Source organism: Petromyzon marinus, chromosome 43 (genome assembly GCF_048934315.1).
Source record: "Petromyzon marinus isolate PM22_M1 ecotype Great Lakes invasive population chromosome 43, UKy_Petmar_22M1.pri1.0, whole genome shotgun sequence".
Lineage (NCBI taxonomy): Eukaryota > Metazoa > Chordata > Hyperoartia > Petromyzontiformes > Petromyzontidae > Petromyzon > Petromyzon marinus.
Window position 1 is genome coordinate 16,059,062 of NC_133709.1, and position 19,410 is coordinate 16,078,471.

Below are 19,410 nucleotides of genomic sequence, written 5' to 3' on the forward strand. Positions count from 1 at the left end.
AATGTGTATTAATAGTTCAAAGTTAATGTGCCATTAACGTGTGGACCGTGTATTATCTTGTTGTGGTCTGGGACTGTTTTTGTTTATACTGCCCTACCCAAGCCCGATAAATCGGACGTATGCATTACTTATTAATATTTATTAATATTTAGTGACTCGCTTACCTCTCTCTCCATTTTGCACTGTTAGTTGTTGTAACTTGCTGACGCGGATTATACTGGACATCTGTGAAAAAAGAGCTTATTCGCTCATTGGATTTCTCCAGCCCGAATTAAGTTTCTGATTCCTTAACATTGCCTCCCATATATCCACTCTACCCCTCGTGCAAGCTTCAGCAATGTAATCCGCTGTAGGGCCTTTGTCTCTTGGCTACTCAATGGGTATTGGACCCAGGGGTGCATCATTGATGGAATATCCTTGCCAGCAACATTTTAGAATTATTTGTTTAATATAACCACGTTTATTTCATGGTAAATACATTGAGGTCGCAGAGTATTTCTGTTACTCGAAAACTACTAATTGGCGTGTCCATACGCCGATTTTAAAACTATTAATCATGGGTACAAATAAAATTGCACCATTATCAGGCCCCATGTTGTAAAGTGAAGTCTCTAACTATTATCATATATCCACTCGGTCTCTCGAGCCACTCTGTGTTGGGATATTGATCAAAACGTCGCCCGTTATGGTTTGTTATTAGTGCACTACTGCCAAATCAGCAGCAGCAGTGGCATCATCACCATCGCATACTTTGACGTAAACACTGCGAACAGGCGCAGCAAGGTACAGGGATGGCCGATTCCAAGATGTTTTGAAGTCGTATCCAAAATTAATTCCTGATTTTGGAATTGACCGATACGATTTCGACCTCGATTAAAAATAAAACTGTGTTCTTACAATACATTTTATTTGTTGAATGTATTGCTGCCATATTGAAACAGTACAAACAATTTTAGAATTAAGTTAGAAAAACTATATACAGAAACATAATGAACGTTAACTTAAGGTTCTGCATTTTTTATGGTGCCTGAATGTTAAAATACTTTAGGATACCTACATATAAAAACATACTTTCTTTTGAGAAAACAAGTGTTAAAATAATAACTATTATATAATCACAACACACGCAAAAAGAACTACTGTACTTCATTAAACACCATGTAACTCAATAATCATAGTTCACACAATAACTATTTAATACTAACCGCCTCACGCCAATAACGTAATCCTTCAACTCTGATTTCGGTGCAATGGGCTCTCCTCCAGGCAGAGCCGTCCCTGGGGTACAGCAAATAAACTAAAATTGTTGCTAAATTGTTTTGTATTTTACCAGGTAAGGCCCCACTGAGCTGTATAGCTCTTTTGCAGAAGTGACGAGGCCATCACAAATGATAGCTCAACCAAGTGGCTATTGACGTGAATATTAAACACTCTCAACGCGTGATGTTGATTCTAGATGGGGAGGGGGAAAACCGGAGGACCCGGAGAGAAATCCCCGCGATCACGGGGAGAGAGACACGCAAACTCCAAATATACAGCAGCAGGCGTCAGGGTCGTGATCGAACCCACGACCTCCTGTAGACCAAGCGAGGTAGTTAACATCTCATAGCCACCGTGATGATGATGAGAGAGAGACACGCAACCTCCAAATATACAGCAGCAGGCGTCAGAGTCGTGATCGAACCCACGACCTCCTGTAAACCAGGCGAGGTAGTCAACATCTCATAGGCACCGTGATGATGATGAGAGAGAGACACGCAAACTCCAAATATACAGCAGCAGGCGTCAGGGTCGGGCTCGAACCCACGACCTCCTGTACACCAGGCGAGGTAGTTAACATCTCATAGCCACCGTGATGATGATGAGAGAGAGACACCGCAGACTCCAAATATACAGCAGCAGCAGGCGTCAGGGTCGTGATCGAACCCACGACCTCCTGTAGGCCAGGCGAGGTAGTCAACATCTCATAGCCACCGTGATGATGATGAGAGAGAGAGACACGCAAACTCAAAATCTACAGCAGCAGGCGTCAGGGTCGTGATCGAACCCACGACCTCCTGTATGCCAGGCGAGGTAGTCAACATCTCGCGACCTGTTATCCAACAACAACTCTCAGGATGGGTTGGTGGAGGGATTTTCCACAAAGATCTTTCTAATCATGCACGAGCCACCAAACCTGCAGAGGCAACAAGTTGCAGTACAGCAAATAGGTTCTAAACGGTACAGGTTGAGTTGTTCTACCCTTGTTTGCTCCCACGTACGGCAACAAATAATTCACAAAGGAATCATCCAGACTTTCCAAAGCAGAACCCTGAGGGGGCGAGATGTTAACCGTATCGAATCGGGGCGTTCGCCTCGGGCCCCGCGCTTTGGGAGGAGGGGGGTGTCAGATGTAATACTTCCCCTGCAGCTTGAAGGCGTTGGGGTGGGTTCTGTTCCCTGCCACGCCAGCTTCGCCATCAGATTTTGGGGAATCTCTCTTCCTTGCGGGGGGTGGCGGGGGGTGAGGGGCGGGTGGTGAGGGGGGGTGAGGGGGGGTGAGGGGCGGGTGGCGGGGGGTGAGGGGGGTGAGGGGGGGGGTGTGGCGGGGGGGTGAGGGGGGGGCGGCGGGGGGTAAGGGGGGGGTAAGGGGGGTGTGGCGGGGGGGGTAAAGGGGGGATGTGGCGGGGGGGTAAGGGGGGTGTGGACGGGGGGGGGGTAAGGGGGGGGGGTAAGGGGGGGGGGACGTGTGGCAGGGGGTAAGGGGGGGGTGAGGGGGGAGGTGAGGGGGGGTGAGGGGGGGGGGTGTGGCAGGGGGGGTGAGGGGGGGGGTCACTGCCCTCCGCGGGGGAGGAGCCGTGACCTCACCGCGAAGCCCGCGACCCTCACGCGCGGCCCCGGGGAGAGGAGTCGAGCTGAGCGCGGACACTCACACGGACACGGACACCCACCACCATCACCATGTCCCGGCGACTCGTGGAGATTTTCTACGACGTCGTCTCGCCATACTCGTGGCTGGGCTTCGAGGTGACCACTTCCACAGCCGGATCGCTCCCCGAGGAGCCTCGGCCAGGCCTCGCCTCGCCGCCGAGTGCCCCTCTCGAGCGCGATCATGGGCGAGTCGTCTTCTCCTCGTCCTGAGCTGCTGCTGCTGCTGCTGATGTGGCTGTGTGTGTGTGCAGATTCTGTGCAGGTACAGGAGTGTGTGGAACATCGATGTCCGCCTACGGCCAGCCTTCCTGGGCGGCGTCATGGCAGCATCGGGTAGGAAACTTTAACGTCTCGCACCAACAACAACATCAACACCAACACCACCAACAACACTACCACCAACATCAACACCACCAACATCACCAACATCAACACCATCACCAACACCAACACCATCACCAACAACATCAACACCACCAACACCACCATCAACATCAACAACATCAACACCACCACCAACATCAACACCACCAACACCATCAACACCACCAACACCAACATCAACACCACCAACACCATCAACACCACCAACATCAACACCACCAACAACACCACCATCAACACCACCATCAACACCACCACCAACACCACCACCAACACCATCAACACCACCAACATCAACACCACCAACAACACCACCATCAACACCACCACCAACACCATCAACACCACCAACACCAACACCACCATCAACAGCAACAACACCAACACCACCAACACCAACAACACCACCACCAACAACACCAACAACACCACCACCAACACCACCAACACCACCACCAACAACACCACCAACACCACCACCAACACCACCAACAATGTGGCGAAGTCTTCAGTGGGTGTGCGGCTGGGGATCTCGCGGTGCCCAGGGAACCGAGAGGGCATTTGGGCTCAAAATCACGCCTTGACAAGCCAGCGGGTGGAAATTCCACATTCACGTGACGGAGACGAAGAATTGCAATTAGGACAACAGCTGTTTACGAATCTCCCCCCCCGCGGCGTTCACACGCGCACGTCATGCATCGTGGTCGTGCCATACGAGCCACTACACACACAAACATATCAAACAACACAGGGGGTGACACGCGTGTACGGTGACACGCGTGTACGGTGACACGCGTGTACGGTGACACGCGTGTACGGTGACAGGGGTGTACGGTGACAGGGGTGTACAGTAACAGGGGTGTACAGTAACAGGGGTGTACAGTAACACGGGCGCAGACGCGTGTACAGTGACAGTGGTGCATGCACGTGTATAGTCACACCGTGGTACGGACACGTGTACAGTAACAGGGGTGCATGCACGTGTATAGTCATACAGTGGTACAGACGCGTCTACAGTAACGGGTGTACAGTAACAGGAGTACAGTAACAGGAGTACATGCACGTGTATAGTCATACAGTGGTACAGACGCGCGTACAGTAACGGGTGAAGGCGCGTGTACAGTAACAGGGGTGCAGGTACAGTAACACGCATGTACTTGCATGTATGTGAGCATTTCTAAGTACAGTACCACTGAAAGACATACCGACTCGCATATCAATGCATGTGCAGTACTAGCACAAACCATACCCATGTGTACTGTATCACCTTGGCGAGCCTTACCCAGCCCCTAAGCCTGATAATCAGTGTGTCCTGACCCCAGGCCTCGTGCTTATCTTATCCCCTACCCATAAATTCCTTACTCCGACCTTACCGCCGCATAAAGCTCCCCAGTAAACATGCGACGTTCACCCAACGTTACAGTCAGCCTGCGTCTATTAAATCCACGCGGTACATTTCAATACAGTTTAAGCACTATAGCAGTACCAGATCTCGACGCAAGTGTGTCCCTGGCGCCTGAACAGACGCCAAAGCCTGGGCTGTCCGGGTCAAACGCAAGACGGGTGCCAACCCGAACGGAGATGGATCGTTTGATGTTAATGCCAAGATCTAATATTGATTAAATATATATATTTTTTTACGCGTGCTCGTAATGTTTCATCCGCTTCTCACCCCCCGTCACTGCACATTCTGTTATTTTTACACGCTTTCTATTAACTCACTCTGTCTGTTGTTGTATCCTCAAATCTTGTAACTCAATTTGAACCCACTTTCCAATGTGGCATCGACTGTAAACTTGGTATACTTATGTCATACTGATGACAATACTATATTCTAGCATTAAAAATTAAATGAAAATATTTTAAAACATTCTTTTTTCTTATATGTAATGTTTCGGCTTGGGTCTAATTGTCCACGCTCAACTCACGTTGGCTGTAAATCACCACGGCCCCCTTACGTTGTGGCCAAGCTTCTGGGCCACTTCCTGGAGTCGTGGAGTTCTGCCATTACCAGTACGGTACATTTCATTAAGAGCGTGTTTTTAAAAAATATATATTTTTAAATATTACCTATTTATTACCTTGAATGAGTGATGCTTAATTTAGTGGTCATTGACACACTGCGCGTGTCCCTTGGCAGGAAACAAGCCGCCGGGTTTGGTGCCAAACAAGGCGCGGTACATGGCCAAGGACCTGGAACGTCTCAGGGACTACTTCCAACTGCCCATTGCCTTACCCAGGAATCCTGCTGAAGCCATGTTCCAGAAAGGTGGGGTGTGTTTGGCAGCCTTTTGACACACGTGTTTTATTTTTTACACGTGGCTTGCGAGTCAACCATCTGCATAGCTGCGGGGAAACCAGATGATTAGAGGCGGCAGTACAGCAACTGTGCTAACCTCTGGGATTTTTTTTTTATATATCCTGGCCACTGGTTATCTTCCACATGAATAGAAAAAAAACACCGAAGGAATCAAGAACGCGGGTTTCCCTCGCTTTATGCGGGTTCGGTTCCTGCGATTTCCGCGCATGTATGTGGAGAACGTATCTCTACCCAAAATTCGCCACTTGCAGTTTGAATTCACGCGCATGTGTAGAGGTGTTACGGGAGGGTGACACGCGGTTGTTGGGCGGTGGCCACAACCACGTCCGCTACGGCCACCACCCTGAGGGGGCTGTGGGGGGACGCTGTGATCCCTCCCGGCCCCGCCCCTCAGCGAGGGACAGTGTAAAAGTTGGAACCCGGGGAGCTGAGGGGCAGTTCGACTCAAGTCAAGATGAAGAGCCAGTTGAAGAAAGATGACCGACTAGCCAGACCCTGGAACTCCTTTGGCCTGCTGTCCTTTTGAGGGCCGGGCAAAGCAAGCCAGGGGGTGCGACACCGGAGCCGAGAGGCCCGATGTCCTTCCGAGGGCCGGACTCGTGTGGCTGGTGGTCGGGACCTGGGCCAGGTCAGACAGCCTCCTGAGAGAGGACCAGGATAGAGGGAACCAGGGAGCTGGCGAGGGCTAAAGCTCGGGGCACGTTCCCTCTGTAGAGCGCGGGTGAAGAGGCCGTTACCTCTTCAAGTATCAGATTCGCCACTGTAATTGAAGCGTCTGTAATAAATACGTGCTGCCTCAAGTGAACAGTCTCCGACGTCAATAAGGCCACTACACATGCAGCTATGCAGTCAGACGTGGGACAACATTGTGTGTACTGTATGTGCTACTCGGCAGACAGCTGTCTTGTGCAGTTGTTCTCTGTGGGCCCTGCTCGAGTGCCACGGTGGCTAGGCGATGTTGACTACCTCGCCCGGTATACAGGAGGTCGTGGGTTGGATCCCGACCCTGACGCCTGCATATTTGGAGTTTGCATGTTCTCCCCGTGGTCACGTGGATTTTTCTCCCTCCACATTTATAAATGTGTTTTAAGAGTATTTGACTCGTATAAAGTCCACATGATAAACCACTTCGTTGAGCTATCATTTGTGGCCAGGTCAGTTCTGAAAAAGAGCTATCTAGCTCTTACCTCGTAAAATAAATAAAAAAACTGTTTCATTTTTAGTTTAGTTTTTTTTTTAATGCATCTACTGCATGAAGTGAGGGAAACCTGTGTATCCAAATTAGGTTTCTCATTAAAATTGTTTTCAAGTGAGGCTTTCTAAGATGAATCAAACTATATGTATAATCAAGAAATGTCTCGGGACTCCTCACATAATTTTTACATGAACCGTGATACATCAAATACACACCGTGTTTGAGATACTCCCCTCTCGTGTGATACGTGTGCGTCCGAGGTGCTCTCAATATTATTTGAAAATTCGAAAATGTATTTTGAATGCGCCTGAATTGATAACATTTGTGTAATTTGTTTACGTGAAATTTGTCTTCACTTCGCATCGTTTTACAAGATTTTGAGGTCAATTGGCATCCTTCAATGTAAAATGTTCCGACGCAGGAAACCCAGAACGTATTCACAATAACACTTGATTGATTTATGATTGAAAGCTTCAGCTCATACTTGGGGTGCCACCACAGTGGTGAGATGTTAACTACCTCGCCTGGTACACACGAGGTCGTGGGTTCGATACCGACCCTGACACCTGTATATGTGGAGTTTGCGGTGTCGCCCTGTAGTCGCGTGGATTTTTCCCAATGTGCGTTTTAAGAGTATTTGGCAGCTATCGGCTATCATTTGTGATGGCCAGGTCGCTTCTGAAATAGAGCTACATAGCTTAGTGAGGGGCCTTACCTGGTAAAATAAAAAATAGCTTTGTTTTGTACACCGTTATGTTCTTGTACCAACTTGAAGCTGTCACCCCTTTGCCCTGTGGTGGCACGTCTGCTGCTTGAGCCGTGGACTTAATCCTCTCTGCACCCTGGCCCGTGCTGCGTGCAGGCTCGCTGGCAGCCCAGCGGTTTCTCACGGCTGTGGACATGGAGTGCCCTGCTCAACTGGAGGAGGCATCCCGGCAGCTGTGGATGCGCATTTGGTCACGGGTGATGCAGACACTGTGTTTCGGGCTGCACTCCCATTGGGGGAAGGGACGATGGTGGATGTTGGTCAAGGATAATGACGGAATGGCAGCCAAGTTGGGGAACGTACCCAAGAGGACATCTACTAAGAAATGGATCAATTAAATGGCCTAGTGTGTAAGTGCTAGATGGATTCTTACCAAGTAGGAGCCAGTTGTGGATTGTGGCTGATAATGAAGCAGACCCCTACGCCTCGCATCATCCCCAATGGCTGCTTTGAAAGCATGCAATGGGGGGGGGGAGTATTGCGTATTCGTACAGGTGGTGCTTAGAGCAGGCAGTTTTGCAAAAATTGGATCTTGAATCTTGGTGATTTTTTCATGATTTAAAAGTGGATTCTGTTTTATAGTCCTGTGTGAGTGCACCAGTAAGATAAACGCAGTCTGCTCGTATTATTTTATTGTTTCCCTTCAACGTGACTTTACCGAAAGAACCAAGAATAATAACATGCATAACTTAACATTTACATTTGTTTTGTGTTTTGTAGGATGAAGACATCACCTTACCTGAGAGTATTGCAGCTGTAAGTTGCTTTAGATCTTATCTGAAACTGGCTTTTTGATGAACAAAATGAAAATAGTTTTTAAATTGTGTTTTTTGCTATTGTGTACAGATTACTTGAACACTTTATTACCATCCTACTACAATACTGTATTACTCTTGGTCTATGCAAGACAAAGATCCCCCTGCATAGCCTTAACAGACTGTTGGGACAAGTGCTGTTAGCGAGTAGCACCAATGAAGGCCGGCACGGCACACGAGGGATTGGGTGGCCAGCACCACGCCCGGCTGCCTTTGTCTCCCTCGTGGCAATGTTTACACACTACACCAGGTACTCATTTGAGGCTGAGTTGACCTAGGGGAGACCCAGGACCCGTTCAGATAATCGTCACTAGTGTTGGCCGTAAGCGGGAATTGAACCTGGGTTGCCGCTTTCCTAGCACAGCGCGCTAACCACTACACTACTGCTCCCCACACACACACACACAATGTACTCGCACAAAACACTCACTCCCAACGTGAGGCTTACTCATTACATCTCAAGGAGGATCGCTCAGCTGAACAAAACAGTTCCACTGTTCGATTTGCCAGTTCGCGTTTTAAGTCAATATGTTAAAACAAATATATATTTCATGGAAGCTAGTTCGTAAGTGCCGGTGTTCGTAAGTCAACGACTGTGCATGTACAATATTACTCTGGGTTTGTACTCACACTCGGTCACATTCACCAGCAGCCTAGGCCTGAATCCACGAGATGCTCCCCTTCAAACCAACGCAAAGAGCTTAATTTCGCCCTTGCCATCAATTAAATAACCTCCCCTCTTTCCCCACCATAATTACCTTTTCACCTCACAAACCTCATCTCCCCCCACACGATTGCCACCTGCACCGACATTCACAACAGTTCAGTTCATTTCTGAAAGCAAGCATGGTTAAACTCAAACAATTACCCGTGAAAAGAAAATCTCCTGGAATGTACGAGATCTTAAGCTGAGCAGGTCTTGAGCCTTGAACAGTGGTTGAATGGGTGACAACCGTGCATTGGAGGTGGACCCCCCTAATGGAGCATCTTCATTGGTTAGAAACATTTAAGCTGGCCTGCCTACGATCCATCCTGGGTTTAACCAGGCTGGATTGTGTGAGGAGCTCACAAATCCTTGAAAGATCTGGGCAAAGTCCCATCGGTGAGCTCCTCCGGCAGGCAAGGCTGCGTTGGCTGGGTCATGTAGCCCGCATGCCCAGCCACCGCATGCCTAAGCAGCTTTTGTTCGGCCGGATCGAGGGGGCTAAACGGGCGCGGCACGGGCTAGAGAAGAGATGGAGTGATGTGGTACGGGAGGACGTGGAGCTGAGTAGACTTGCCGATGACTGGTACCAGCGGTGTCAAGATCGGCCTCTGTGGAGGAGGCTCGTGAAGGAAGCTACTGGGCAGTTGGAGGCAGTCGCCCTCCAACACCATCGGAGGGCGGAGGAGCGACGCTCACAACAACGAGCGGAGCGCCGGGTGGCTAAAGCACAGCAAGTTGACACAGTAGGGGGCACAGGTGGTGCATCAGCCAGTCATCTCAGTCATCTGGGTCTGCCCCGTGACCTGCCAGCGAGCGTTCGACACTTCACGTGGCCTCAAGGTGCACATGGCCTGGCACAAGCGTCTTGTTGACGTCACCGCCACTTAGTGGCGAATGGCGGTTGTTGTTGTTGCAGTGCAGGTCAGTGCAGGAAGATGTTGTCCTGTACTTTTATGCTCCATTGATGCTTCCTGTGCAATTGCATATGCAGTGATTGCCACCTGCACGATCAGACACTCGTGATTCCCGACAATTGAGTCCTTTCCACATTTGCATTGACAGCAATGACATTTGAGATTGTAACGAGTTTCAATTTCTGCGAACGTTGTGTTGCTTTGTCGCCTACTCCCAATAACGTCTCCTCCTGTTCAACCAGGCTGCCGCACGGGCTGGGCTACAGGAAGAGCTCATCCAGAAGCTGCTCGCCATGGCGACGTCACAGCCGGTGAAGGACCGGCTGAAGAGCACAACCGAAGATCTCATGCAGCACGCGGTCAGTGCTCATGCCTCCTCGTAACTTCTCGCTTAAGCAGGTGGTGCTTGTGCTCCTCCGGGGATCCGTCCACAGTCAACACAGTCCCAATGTTTCACAGCGCTTCATACACGTAGCCGCCCCCTCCCCCCCTCCCCCCCATGGCTGCTGTAATGGCCGTTTGGAAGTTGCATTGGTCGTCGATATTAAACATTTTGTGAGCAGAGACAGCCGGGAGATTCGGCATGGCTGATGATGCCCTGCCCGCATCGGACAGCAGTTGGCCTACACCACCATCGCAGGTGATGCGTGGGAACTAAGGAAAAAAAAAGTGTTGCCGTTGTTGAATTTGGTTTGCTTGGCACAGCGTAGTGAGTGGACTTGTATACATTCACGTGACTGATATTGGGTTCCATGGTGTTTGTGGATGTCTTGAAGTAGTTCTTTGACGTCATCTTCCAGAGATTTTTCTGTGACGCAAGGTAGCAACGTATTGCCTACAGACGATGTGGATAGCACTATTGCAATATCGTTTTAGATGAACAAATTTGTTTAAAAGATGAGTACCCAGACAGAGTCCACGTATGAGGGCAAAACACAAAATCCCCCGAGGTCAAGAGCCTACTTGCTGTACTACCACTCACCGGTTGCCGCTTTGCTCGCCTGTAGCACACAATGGATTCGTCATGCGCCGCCGTGTATAGTAACTGACATTTCTACGTTCAGTGAACACCGCATTAAGCTTCTGGTTCGTTTATTGCATCCTTGCCCATTAAATTATCATTCACCCGGCGTGTTGTTTACTCAGGAACGCCTCGGTGAGCCTCAAGACTTTCAAGAAGGTCCTACTAAATTTGGCACTAAGAGGCGACAATTGCTGTGTGCGTCTCCTAATTTATTTTCGAGTCATTTTTGGACCATGACACTGGCACACGAAAGCCTAATCTTTCTTTGAATGGCGTCCCCGTATCCGTAACGTCCACCGTCAAGCCTGACGGCATGCATTATTTTATGGTTAATACACCTGCAGCATTAGCTTTGGAAGGCCTTCCGGATTCAAACAGTGAACCTCTGCAACAAACAGCAATTATGTAAAATGGTACTTGCCATTCCTTCCTGCCCCAATAAAAAAAAATCAAAATTTGTCGTCCAAAAAAAGTTACAGTAAAACCTTGGGACTGCGAGGAGCATAATTCGTTCCGGAAACGTGTTTGTAATCCAAAGCACTCGTATATCAAAGCACTCGTTAATCAGTTGTGATCACATGACACTCGGCAGACAAAGCGTATACGTACACTGCTCGTATTGCAAGACCCTCGCTCGTTTATCAAATTAATATTTAATTACAATTTTTGCTCGTCTTGCAAAACACTCGCAGACCAAGTTACTCGCAGTCCAAGGTTTTACTGTAACACCATCAGTAACCAGCACTGCAGGAGCATTGACACACCTGCATCAATTCTATCCAAAACTTTGGATTTGTCTCGCAGACTAAGGGATGTATTGTTTAAAAACGTAGGCTTTCGCGACCAATATCATCCATAATACAGTTTGTTTTTTTTGGGTTAGATCGCGTAAATAAGGGATTTATTCTTCGGTCCCTTTCTATGACTTCTTGATGTAGGTGTAGACGACATTTCTGAGAGGGTTGGCTTGCACCAAGTGCTTAAACAAGGTCAAGTCCGAAGCAACGGGTCTGCACTAACGCTCACCACGCGCGCCGCCACTAGGCTGAGCCGTTGTTTTGCTCGAGACGCAACGTCGCTCCACGTGTATGCCGAAATTGGACCATTCGGTACGGCATTTCGGCGCGTGCCGAATTACTAATACTGTGTGTATGTACCGACAGCGCAGCCGTGCCGAATTATCCCCAATTGCGAATGATCAAATGCCGAAATAACGAGGTTTTACTGTGGTAGGCTTTTGCGATCAATACCCATAAGAGTTTTTTTTGCGGGATAAATCGCGTAAATACAAATGCGTCGTTAAACCCGCCACTACCCGACACAGCCGATTAGTAAGGATTGTCGCACCGGTGTGTTGGAGAGTAAACCCGCATTGTAAATATATCGGATTTACTCTCACCGGTGTGCTGAACTGGTAACGAATTGGCACGTTTTTGTTTACGTGACAAACATTAATAATCGGCTGTGTCGGATGGTGGCGGGTTTAATGCCACATTTATATTTACGCTATCTCACCCAAAACACCTCTTATGGGATAGCAAGCAGCAAATTCGCTACCACTGGACCGTGTCTGAAACTAAGGGGCCGCCCATAAATGACGTCACGCACCGGGGGGGAGGGGGGGAGGGAGGTCAGACATTTGTGACGATGTGTGACGAGGGGGGTTGGGTGGGTTTGAGAAATGTGACGTCACATCAAAATGCGCAACTTTTAATAGATACTAATTAAATCAAATTGTTATAACACTAATTTTGATTCATTTTCATGATTAACTATTTGATTATAAAAAATTTACTAAGGTCATCTTTTATTTAATCCATAAAGGAGCATTTTGTAAAAATTTTGAATGATTGTTATTAAACATTTTGATTCGAATGATTCTACCAGGGCTTTTCATTCTGGCAAATGAATATGTGATTGTTATAATTGTACTCTCCATTTGGCTTCGTTCTACTACAAAGTTTAAAGTATTTTTTAATAGTTATAATTACTTTTAATATTTTTATTTAAAGCTTTCGTGACTGCAGGGATTCATATTCTTGGTTCTTTCGGTAAAGTCACGTAGAAGGGAAGCAATAAAATAATAAAAATAAAAAAACAATACAATTCTCATGACGTTTCGACTGCAACACAAGCAATCATCATCAGGTGTGAAAACCACAGCAAGAAAATTTGAAAAAAGTGGCGGTTATGTTTAACATTAGCACCACGGAGAGCGATTTGACAGTTTGTTCAGATGGACGAGTCCATCTATGTTCGGAAAAGAGGAGGGGGGAGACGAATTCGTGAACACAAAGCAGACCTAAAACACGGTAGGACCAACACCTCGGCCGTGGCAGATCACTGTTATAATTCAGTAGGCTCACATGACTTTACCGAAAGAACCAAGAATATACTTTTAATATTTTAGAATTATGAGAATTTCACTATAATATTCTGAACATCTGCAGTTTTAGTTAGACGTTGAATATTTTCAGCTTTTAAACGCCTCCTATTTTTAATACGTTTTCTCCTACAACATCAGAGTGCAGCACCACATTAAATAGTACTACAATGACAATAGTTTTAGTTTAAAGTGATTTGAAGCATGTTTTATTGTCAAAATGGAAATATGGTCAAAAATCGGCCAAAATCGCGTGACATTTATGGACAGCCCCTAAACGATTTTTATTTTACCAGGTAAGGCCCATTGAGCACTGAACATCTCTTCTTCAGAAGCGACCGGGCCACAAAGAATAGCTCAACGAGAAGCGGCTTATCACGTGGGAATGCATAGCAGCCAAATGCCCGCTCCCTTGACTCTCTTAACGTGAAAGGGTGTGACATGTGGGAGGCGTAGATGGGGCGAGAATCGAGGCGGCATGGACTGGCTATCGGCAGGGTGCATCCCGAGCGGAGCAGCCAGCACCATCCTGTCTCGTCTGCATCCCCTGGCACATGTTGTTTTTCTGAACCCGTGTTTACGCATGACTGCACAATATATGCCGCACGAGTGTTCACATGGGCATCGCACAAATTAAAAAAAAAAATTCCACATCGTCAGAATATTCCACTGTCATAAATGTACCCCCTCGGCCTTTACACCCCCAGCACTACAAACCTCAAGAAATAAAATTAATAATAGAATAGGACGTTTCGATTGCAACACAAGCAACTGTCATCAGGTGTGAATGAATGCAAGCTCGGAGAGAGACACATACAGAGAGAGAGACAAACACAGACACGGAGAGAGACACATACACAGAGAGAGAGACACAGAGAGAGACACATACACAGAGAGACAAACACAGACACGGAGAGAGACAGAGAGACAAACACAGACACGGAGAGAGACACATACACAGAGAGACACATGGGAGAGAGACAATAGAGAGACAGAGAGAGAGACACACATGGGGGAGAGACATAGAGACACATAGAGAGACACATACACAGAGAGAGACAGAGAGAGACAGAGAGAGACACACACATGAGGGAGAGACAGAGAGAGAGACACACATGGGGGAGAGACACACAGAGAGAGACACGCAGAGAGAGACGCGTACAGAGACAGAGAAACAACGCCTCTGTGACGAGGCATTATATATATAGAGAGGGGGGGGACAGAGAAATGAGCATGTCAATGAGAGCGGCAGGGGGAGAGAAATTTGAAGTTTGAGAAAACAAACCGAGTAAACTTAGAAGTGTAATGCAATGCAACACAGAGAGTCGGCTAACACAACAGTTAACACTTTACCTGGTTGATTACGCTCTTCCAAAGATTGCTAAATTTGAAGTTTAAGTATGAGTTGTGTGGAAATCCTCTCAGTAGAGGTGGTTCAAACTTGATTTGAAGCTTTCGCGACTGCAGGAATTACTCTTTGGTTCTTTCGGTAAAGTCTCGTAGAAATAAAATTAATAATAGAATACGACGTTTCGATTGCAACACAAGCAAGCGTCATCAGCTGTGAATGAATGCAAGCTCGGAGCTGTGTTGCATTGCATTACATTTCTAAGTTTACTAAGTTTGTCTTCTCAAACTTCCAACTTCTCTACCCCCTGCCGCTCTCTAAATTTGACTAGATTTGTCAACTTCAAATTTGTCTCCCCCTGCCACTCTCATTGACATGCTCATTTCTCTACCCCCCACCCCCCTCTATATATAATGCCTCGTCACAGAGATGTTGTTTCTCTGTGTGTCTCTGTGTGTGTATCTCTCTGCGTGTGTCTTATGTGTCTCTCCCCCATGTGGTTCTCCATGTGTCTCTCTCTGTATGTGTCTCTCTCCGTGTCTGTGTTTGTCTCTCTCTCTGTGTATGTCTCTCTCCGTGTCTGTGTTTGTCTCTCTCTGTCTCTCTGTGTATGTGTCTCTCTCCGTGTCTGTGTTTGTCTCTCTCTCTCTGTATGTGTCTCTCTCCGTGTCTGTGTTTGTCTCTCTCTGTATGTGTCTCTCTCCGTGTCTGTCTCTTTCTGTATATGTGTCTCTCTCCATGTCTGTGTTTGTCTCTCTCTCTCTCTGTATGTCTCTCTCCGTGTCTGTGTTTGTCTCTCTCTGTCTCTCTGTGTATGTCTCTCTCCGTGTCTGTGTTGGTCTCTCTCTATGTGTCTCTCCGTGTCTGTGTTTGTCTCTCTCTGTATGTGTCTCTCTCCGTGTCTGTCTCTTTCTGTATATGTGTCTCTCTCCGTGTCTGTGTTTGTCTCTCTCTGTATATGTGTCTCCATGTCTGTGTTTGTCTCTCTCTCTTTGTATGTGTCTCTCTCCGTGTCTGTGTTTGTCTCTCTCTATGTGTCTCTCTCCGAGCTTGCATTCATTGACATCTGATGACGGTTGCTTGTGTTGCAATCGAAACGTCCTATTCTATTATTAATTTTATTTTCTTTCTCGCGACTTTACCGAAAGAACCAAATAGTACTTCCTGCAGTCACGAAAGCTTCAAATCAAGTTTAAACCTCAAGGGGTTATTTCATTTTCCAGCGTAATCCCATACTCTTTAAGTTCTAGCATGCGCTCATCTTCATTATTGATGTTGATCCAGTGGGAGAAATTACAAGCCATCTCTGGATAGCCTGTGGAAGATGTTTCTCTGGCAGTTGGCAGCAGCCACCTTTCAGCAACAGAAGCAAAGCGCCCGGTGACTAAAATAAAGAACCATTGGCAGAGTGGGCAGCACAGGTGGTGCATTTGCAAGGAATATAAGTCGGTTAACTCAAAACACCTGGATCTGTCTCATGACCTTCCAGAGAGTGTGTCACTGCATGTGGCCTGGCACAAACAGAGCGATGTCAGCGTCACTTAATGTTGAATGACCGTTTCATTTTTAAACTGAAGCAGCAACTATTAAGTGGCAGCATAATTTATTGAGGGTGTTCTATTTAAACCGGCCACTCGCTCACCAATGAGTTGTTTGGTGCATCTGCATTGGTGTGGGCTAATCGGGCATATTATACGTGCAGAGAAACTCGTGGGGAATGTAGCGTCACGCGTTCAGGTCTCAGGTGTGATGTGCAAACTGGGGTGCAACTGAATACGTTAACCCCCCACCTTCCCCTCTGGTCTTTGCACCTGATTGGCTCAAAAGTGACACATTTTACCCTCTTAAGACCTGAAACGAGACGATTTCTCCACAACTGTGACTGTTGCCCGACGAGGCTGGTCGCAGTTACCGGCGAAACGTTAACGGTACTTGAATTGTAAATGTGGTGCTGGGCTTACTCTTCAACACACCGGGTGTGCTGAGCTCGTAACGAATTGGTGTGTTTTCTGTGCATGTCGGGCGGTGGCGTGTTTCACCACACGTTTATAATTCCTCGACGCGAAAAAAAAAAAACCTCCGTTGTGGTGTACACCTGCGTGTACGTGCATACGTACGTACGTACGCACACACGCACACATAGCTTTAAGTGCCCGCGTGAAACGTGCAGAGCACAAGCCTGAACGAGCACTCGCCACTGTTCATGTCTGACCATGCGTGTGGCTGCAGGCATTTGGGATGCCCGCCATCGTGGCTCACGTGAACGGGAAGCAGCACCTCTACTTTGGCTCTGACCGCTTCGAACTGCTCGCGCACCTGCTGGGTGGGTGGGTGGCAGGCACCGCACCTCCCCAGGCCGCCCGGGACGCCTCGGTGACGGCCGTGTTTCAGTTTGTTGGGCGCGTCATTCGCGCAAATCGCTGTGGGATGAACTGGGCATAATTTGTAGCACGCATGGTTTTTCGCACTCCGGGGGCACAATGGGAGACCGCAGGCGGATAGGCAAGCTCAAATGGAGCCGTCAATTTCCCAAGCTCTGTTGGTCTGATATTGAGATATTTGGCCAAAGCGTGTGGGAGGAAAGCGGAGTAACTGCAGCCATACCCTGGCAGGCCAGGAGATGGCGACTCGACGCCTTTTGGAAGCTTCACAAATGTGTGCGCTCCACCATCCTCGGCCTCCGCAGCCACCAGTGTTCCAGTATGTGCCATTAAATCCTCCCAACTTGAAGGTGACAGCACAAAACAAGTATGTGCATTATCTTGCAGTGTAGACATCAGCTGTGTAATGTGGCACATCCAACACGAGATGAATTCATCTTTGCGTGGAGAGTATATTCAGTTGGACTTTTACGGTGTGAAGGTCACAGCACCTTGTCTGCAGTGATGTCTATGACGTGCGACTTATCTAAAGGGAATTGGGTGGAAATTGAAGAATGGAACTTGCTGATATTGTACCCATCCGCTGCACAGTGGCAAGGCATGGCCTTTTCTTGTTGTGTACATTCCATCAATGGGCTAGCAGTGGTCTGCGCACTGAAACCAGAACCTGAGTTTGATTATAACAGCCTACCTCAGCATTTTCTTGCTGTGGGTGTTCCACCTGATGAGGATCGCTTGTGTTGCGATCGAAACGTCGTGATTTGTTTAATTTAATTTTATTTCTACCTACGTGACTTTACCGAAAGAACCAAAGAGTATAGCCATGGCTAAGTTTCAAGCGATAACTAAATCGGTTCTTAGCTGCCCAACCTTCAACCAACACTGACCAGCAAGGTAAAGTACGATCAATCTACTGGACATCTGTGAAAATTGTATTTATAGCTCATCAGATTCCTCCAGTATAAAGATTCTGATTCAATCATCCCCCACAACAACCGTAATCTTGCAGTGGATAACAAAGAGCTTTACGTTTTTTTCATTGTGTGACCACAAATCTACAAACCTTTTCCATCGGCACCATCTATTCGACGTGCAGGTTTACTTCAAATTTTGCCCATGCTTTCTGGAATCCTCTTTTGTACCTCACTATGCCGACTTGCTCCGTAAACTCCAGTCACCACCGCTGGCCTCTCCACTCCATCTCACGTATAACACTCAATGGCAACTTGCCCAACTCCGCATTCACCTGTGCTGCCCCAAAGTAAAGACTCCCTCAGCCATTGACTGTGCCACCTTGCATGCTTCGTTTAATCTACCCTGAAGGTCACCAGGACTCCTCGTTGCTTCAGTGATTATAATTTTCTACACGTGCATAAACCCAATATTAACTTGGCTCTTGCTCCTTTTGTCGTGCAGTGTGTCGATCCAAGTGCATATAGCGGCTATATAAAATAAAAATAACAATCCAAGTGACTGTATTACTCTCTTTCCACTCAGGAGAGAAATGGTACGGACCTCTTCCTTCCCAAGCCAAGTTGTGAAGTCAGATCTAATCTTTTGACAGCAGCCGAAAGGTTTAAGTATCAGGCCTGTCATCTCACACGTGTGAACCACTAAGCTAAATGACCACCATTGTCCATTAAATCAATCTAATTACTGTTTGGGATTTTCAGATGCCTTTAATATTTTATATGATGTGAATGAATGATGTGATGTTTGTCTAATAAAGCTTGAATGAGTATCATTAGCAGCATTGTAGTCTGGGTTTTCTTTCGGTGGGTCAGTCCAGTCAGTTTCACCATCTTCTACCCAATGGTTCCCAAAGACACCCGGACTCATGGACACAGTCAACCCTTAATATTTTCGTTGACCATGCAGTGTAAAAAAGAAGTTGTGAAACAAAGAATAAATGTCTTCTTGGTTCTTTCGGTAAAGTCACGTAGAATGGAAACAAAGTAATACAAATAAAACAAAATAAAATTCTCACGACGTTTCGGCCACAACACAAGTAAGCCTTCTACGTGACTTCCATTCTACGTGGTGACTTTACCGAAAGAACCAAGAAGATGAATCCCTGCAGTCACGAAAGCTTTAAATCGAAAAAAATAAATGGTTGTCTGCAAGAGTTCTGCGGATCCCTTCACACTTGGGCCTGGCAGACCACTAGTTGGGGCCCCACTAAAGCTCCCCAATTCCTCTGCCCCATGAGACAGCAGCACCGAGAGCACAGCTTCACAGTGGCATTACAGTATTCCCTCGTTATT

The 19,410-nt window shown here is 47.4% G+C and overlaps 1 protein-coding gene across 1 annotated transcript; it reads left to right on the forward strand.

Moving 5' to 3' along the window:
• The first annotated feature begins 2,831 nt into the window (after positions 1-2,831).
• GSTK1 (glutathione S-transferase kappa 1) lies at positions 2,832-18,893 on the forward strand. Its single transcript, XM_032980186.2, has 8 exons — positions 2,832-3,006; positions 3,162-3,243; positions 5,435-5,563; positions 7,672-7,772; positions 8,296-8,331; positions 10,253-10,369; positions 16,995-17,088; positions 18,644-18,893. Exons 1-8 carry the CDS (start codon positions 2,941-2,943, stop codon positions 18,685-18,687), a joined length of 669 nt encoding a protein of 222 aa, XP_032836077.1. The 5' UTR covers positions 2,832-2,940; the 3' UTR covers positions 18,688-18,893.
• The last annotated feature ends 517 nt before the right edge of the window (positions 18,894-19,410 follow it).

Coding starts and splice junctions, on each gene's coding strand:
- GSTK1 (XM_032980186.2), top strand. CDS start 2,941: ATGTCCCGGCGACTCGTGGAGATTTTCTACGACGTCGTCTCGCCATAC. Junction 7,773..8,295: donor GGATGCGCATTTGGTCACGG/GTGATGCAGACA, acceptor TGTGTTTTGTAG/GATGAAGACATCACCTTACC. Junction 8,332..10,252: donor TACCTGAGAGTATTGCAGCT/GTAAGTTGCTTT, acceptor CTGTTCAACCAG/GCTGCCGCACGGGCTGGGCT.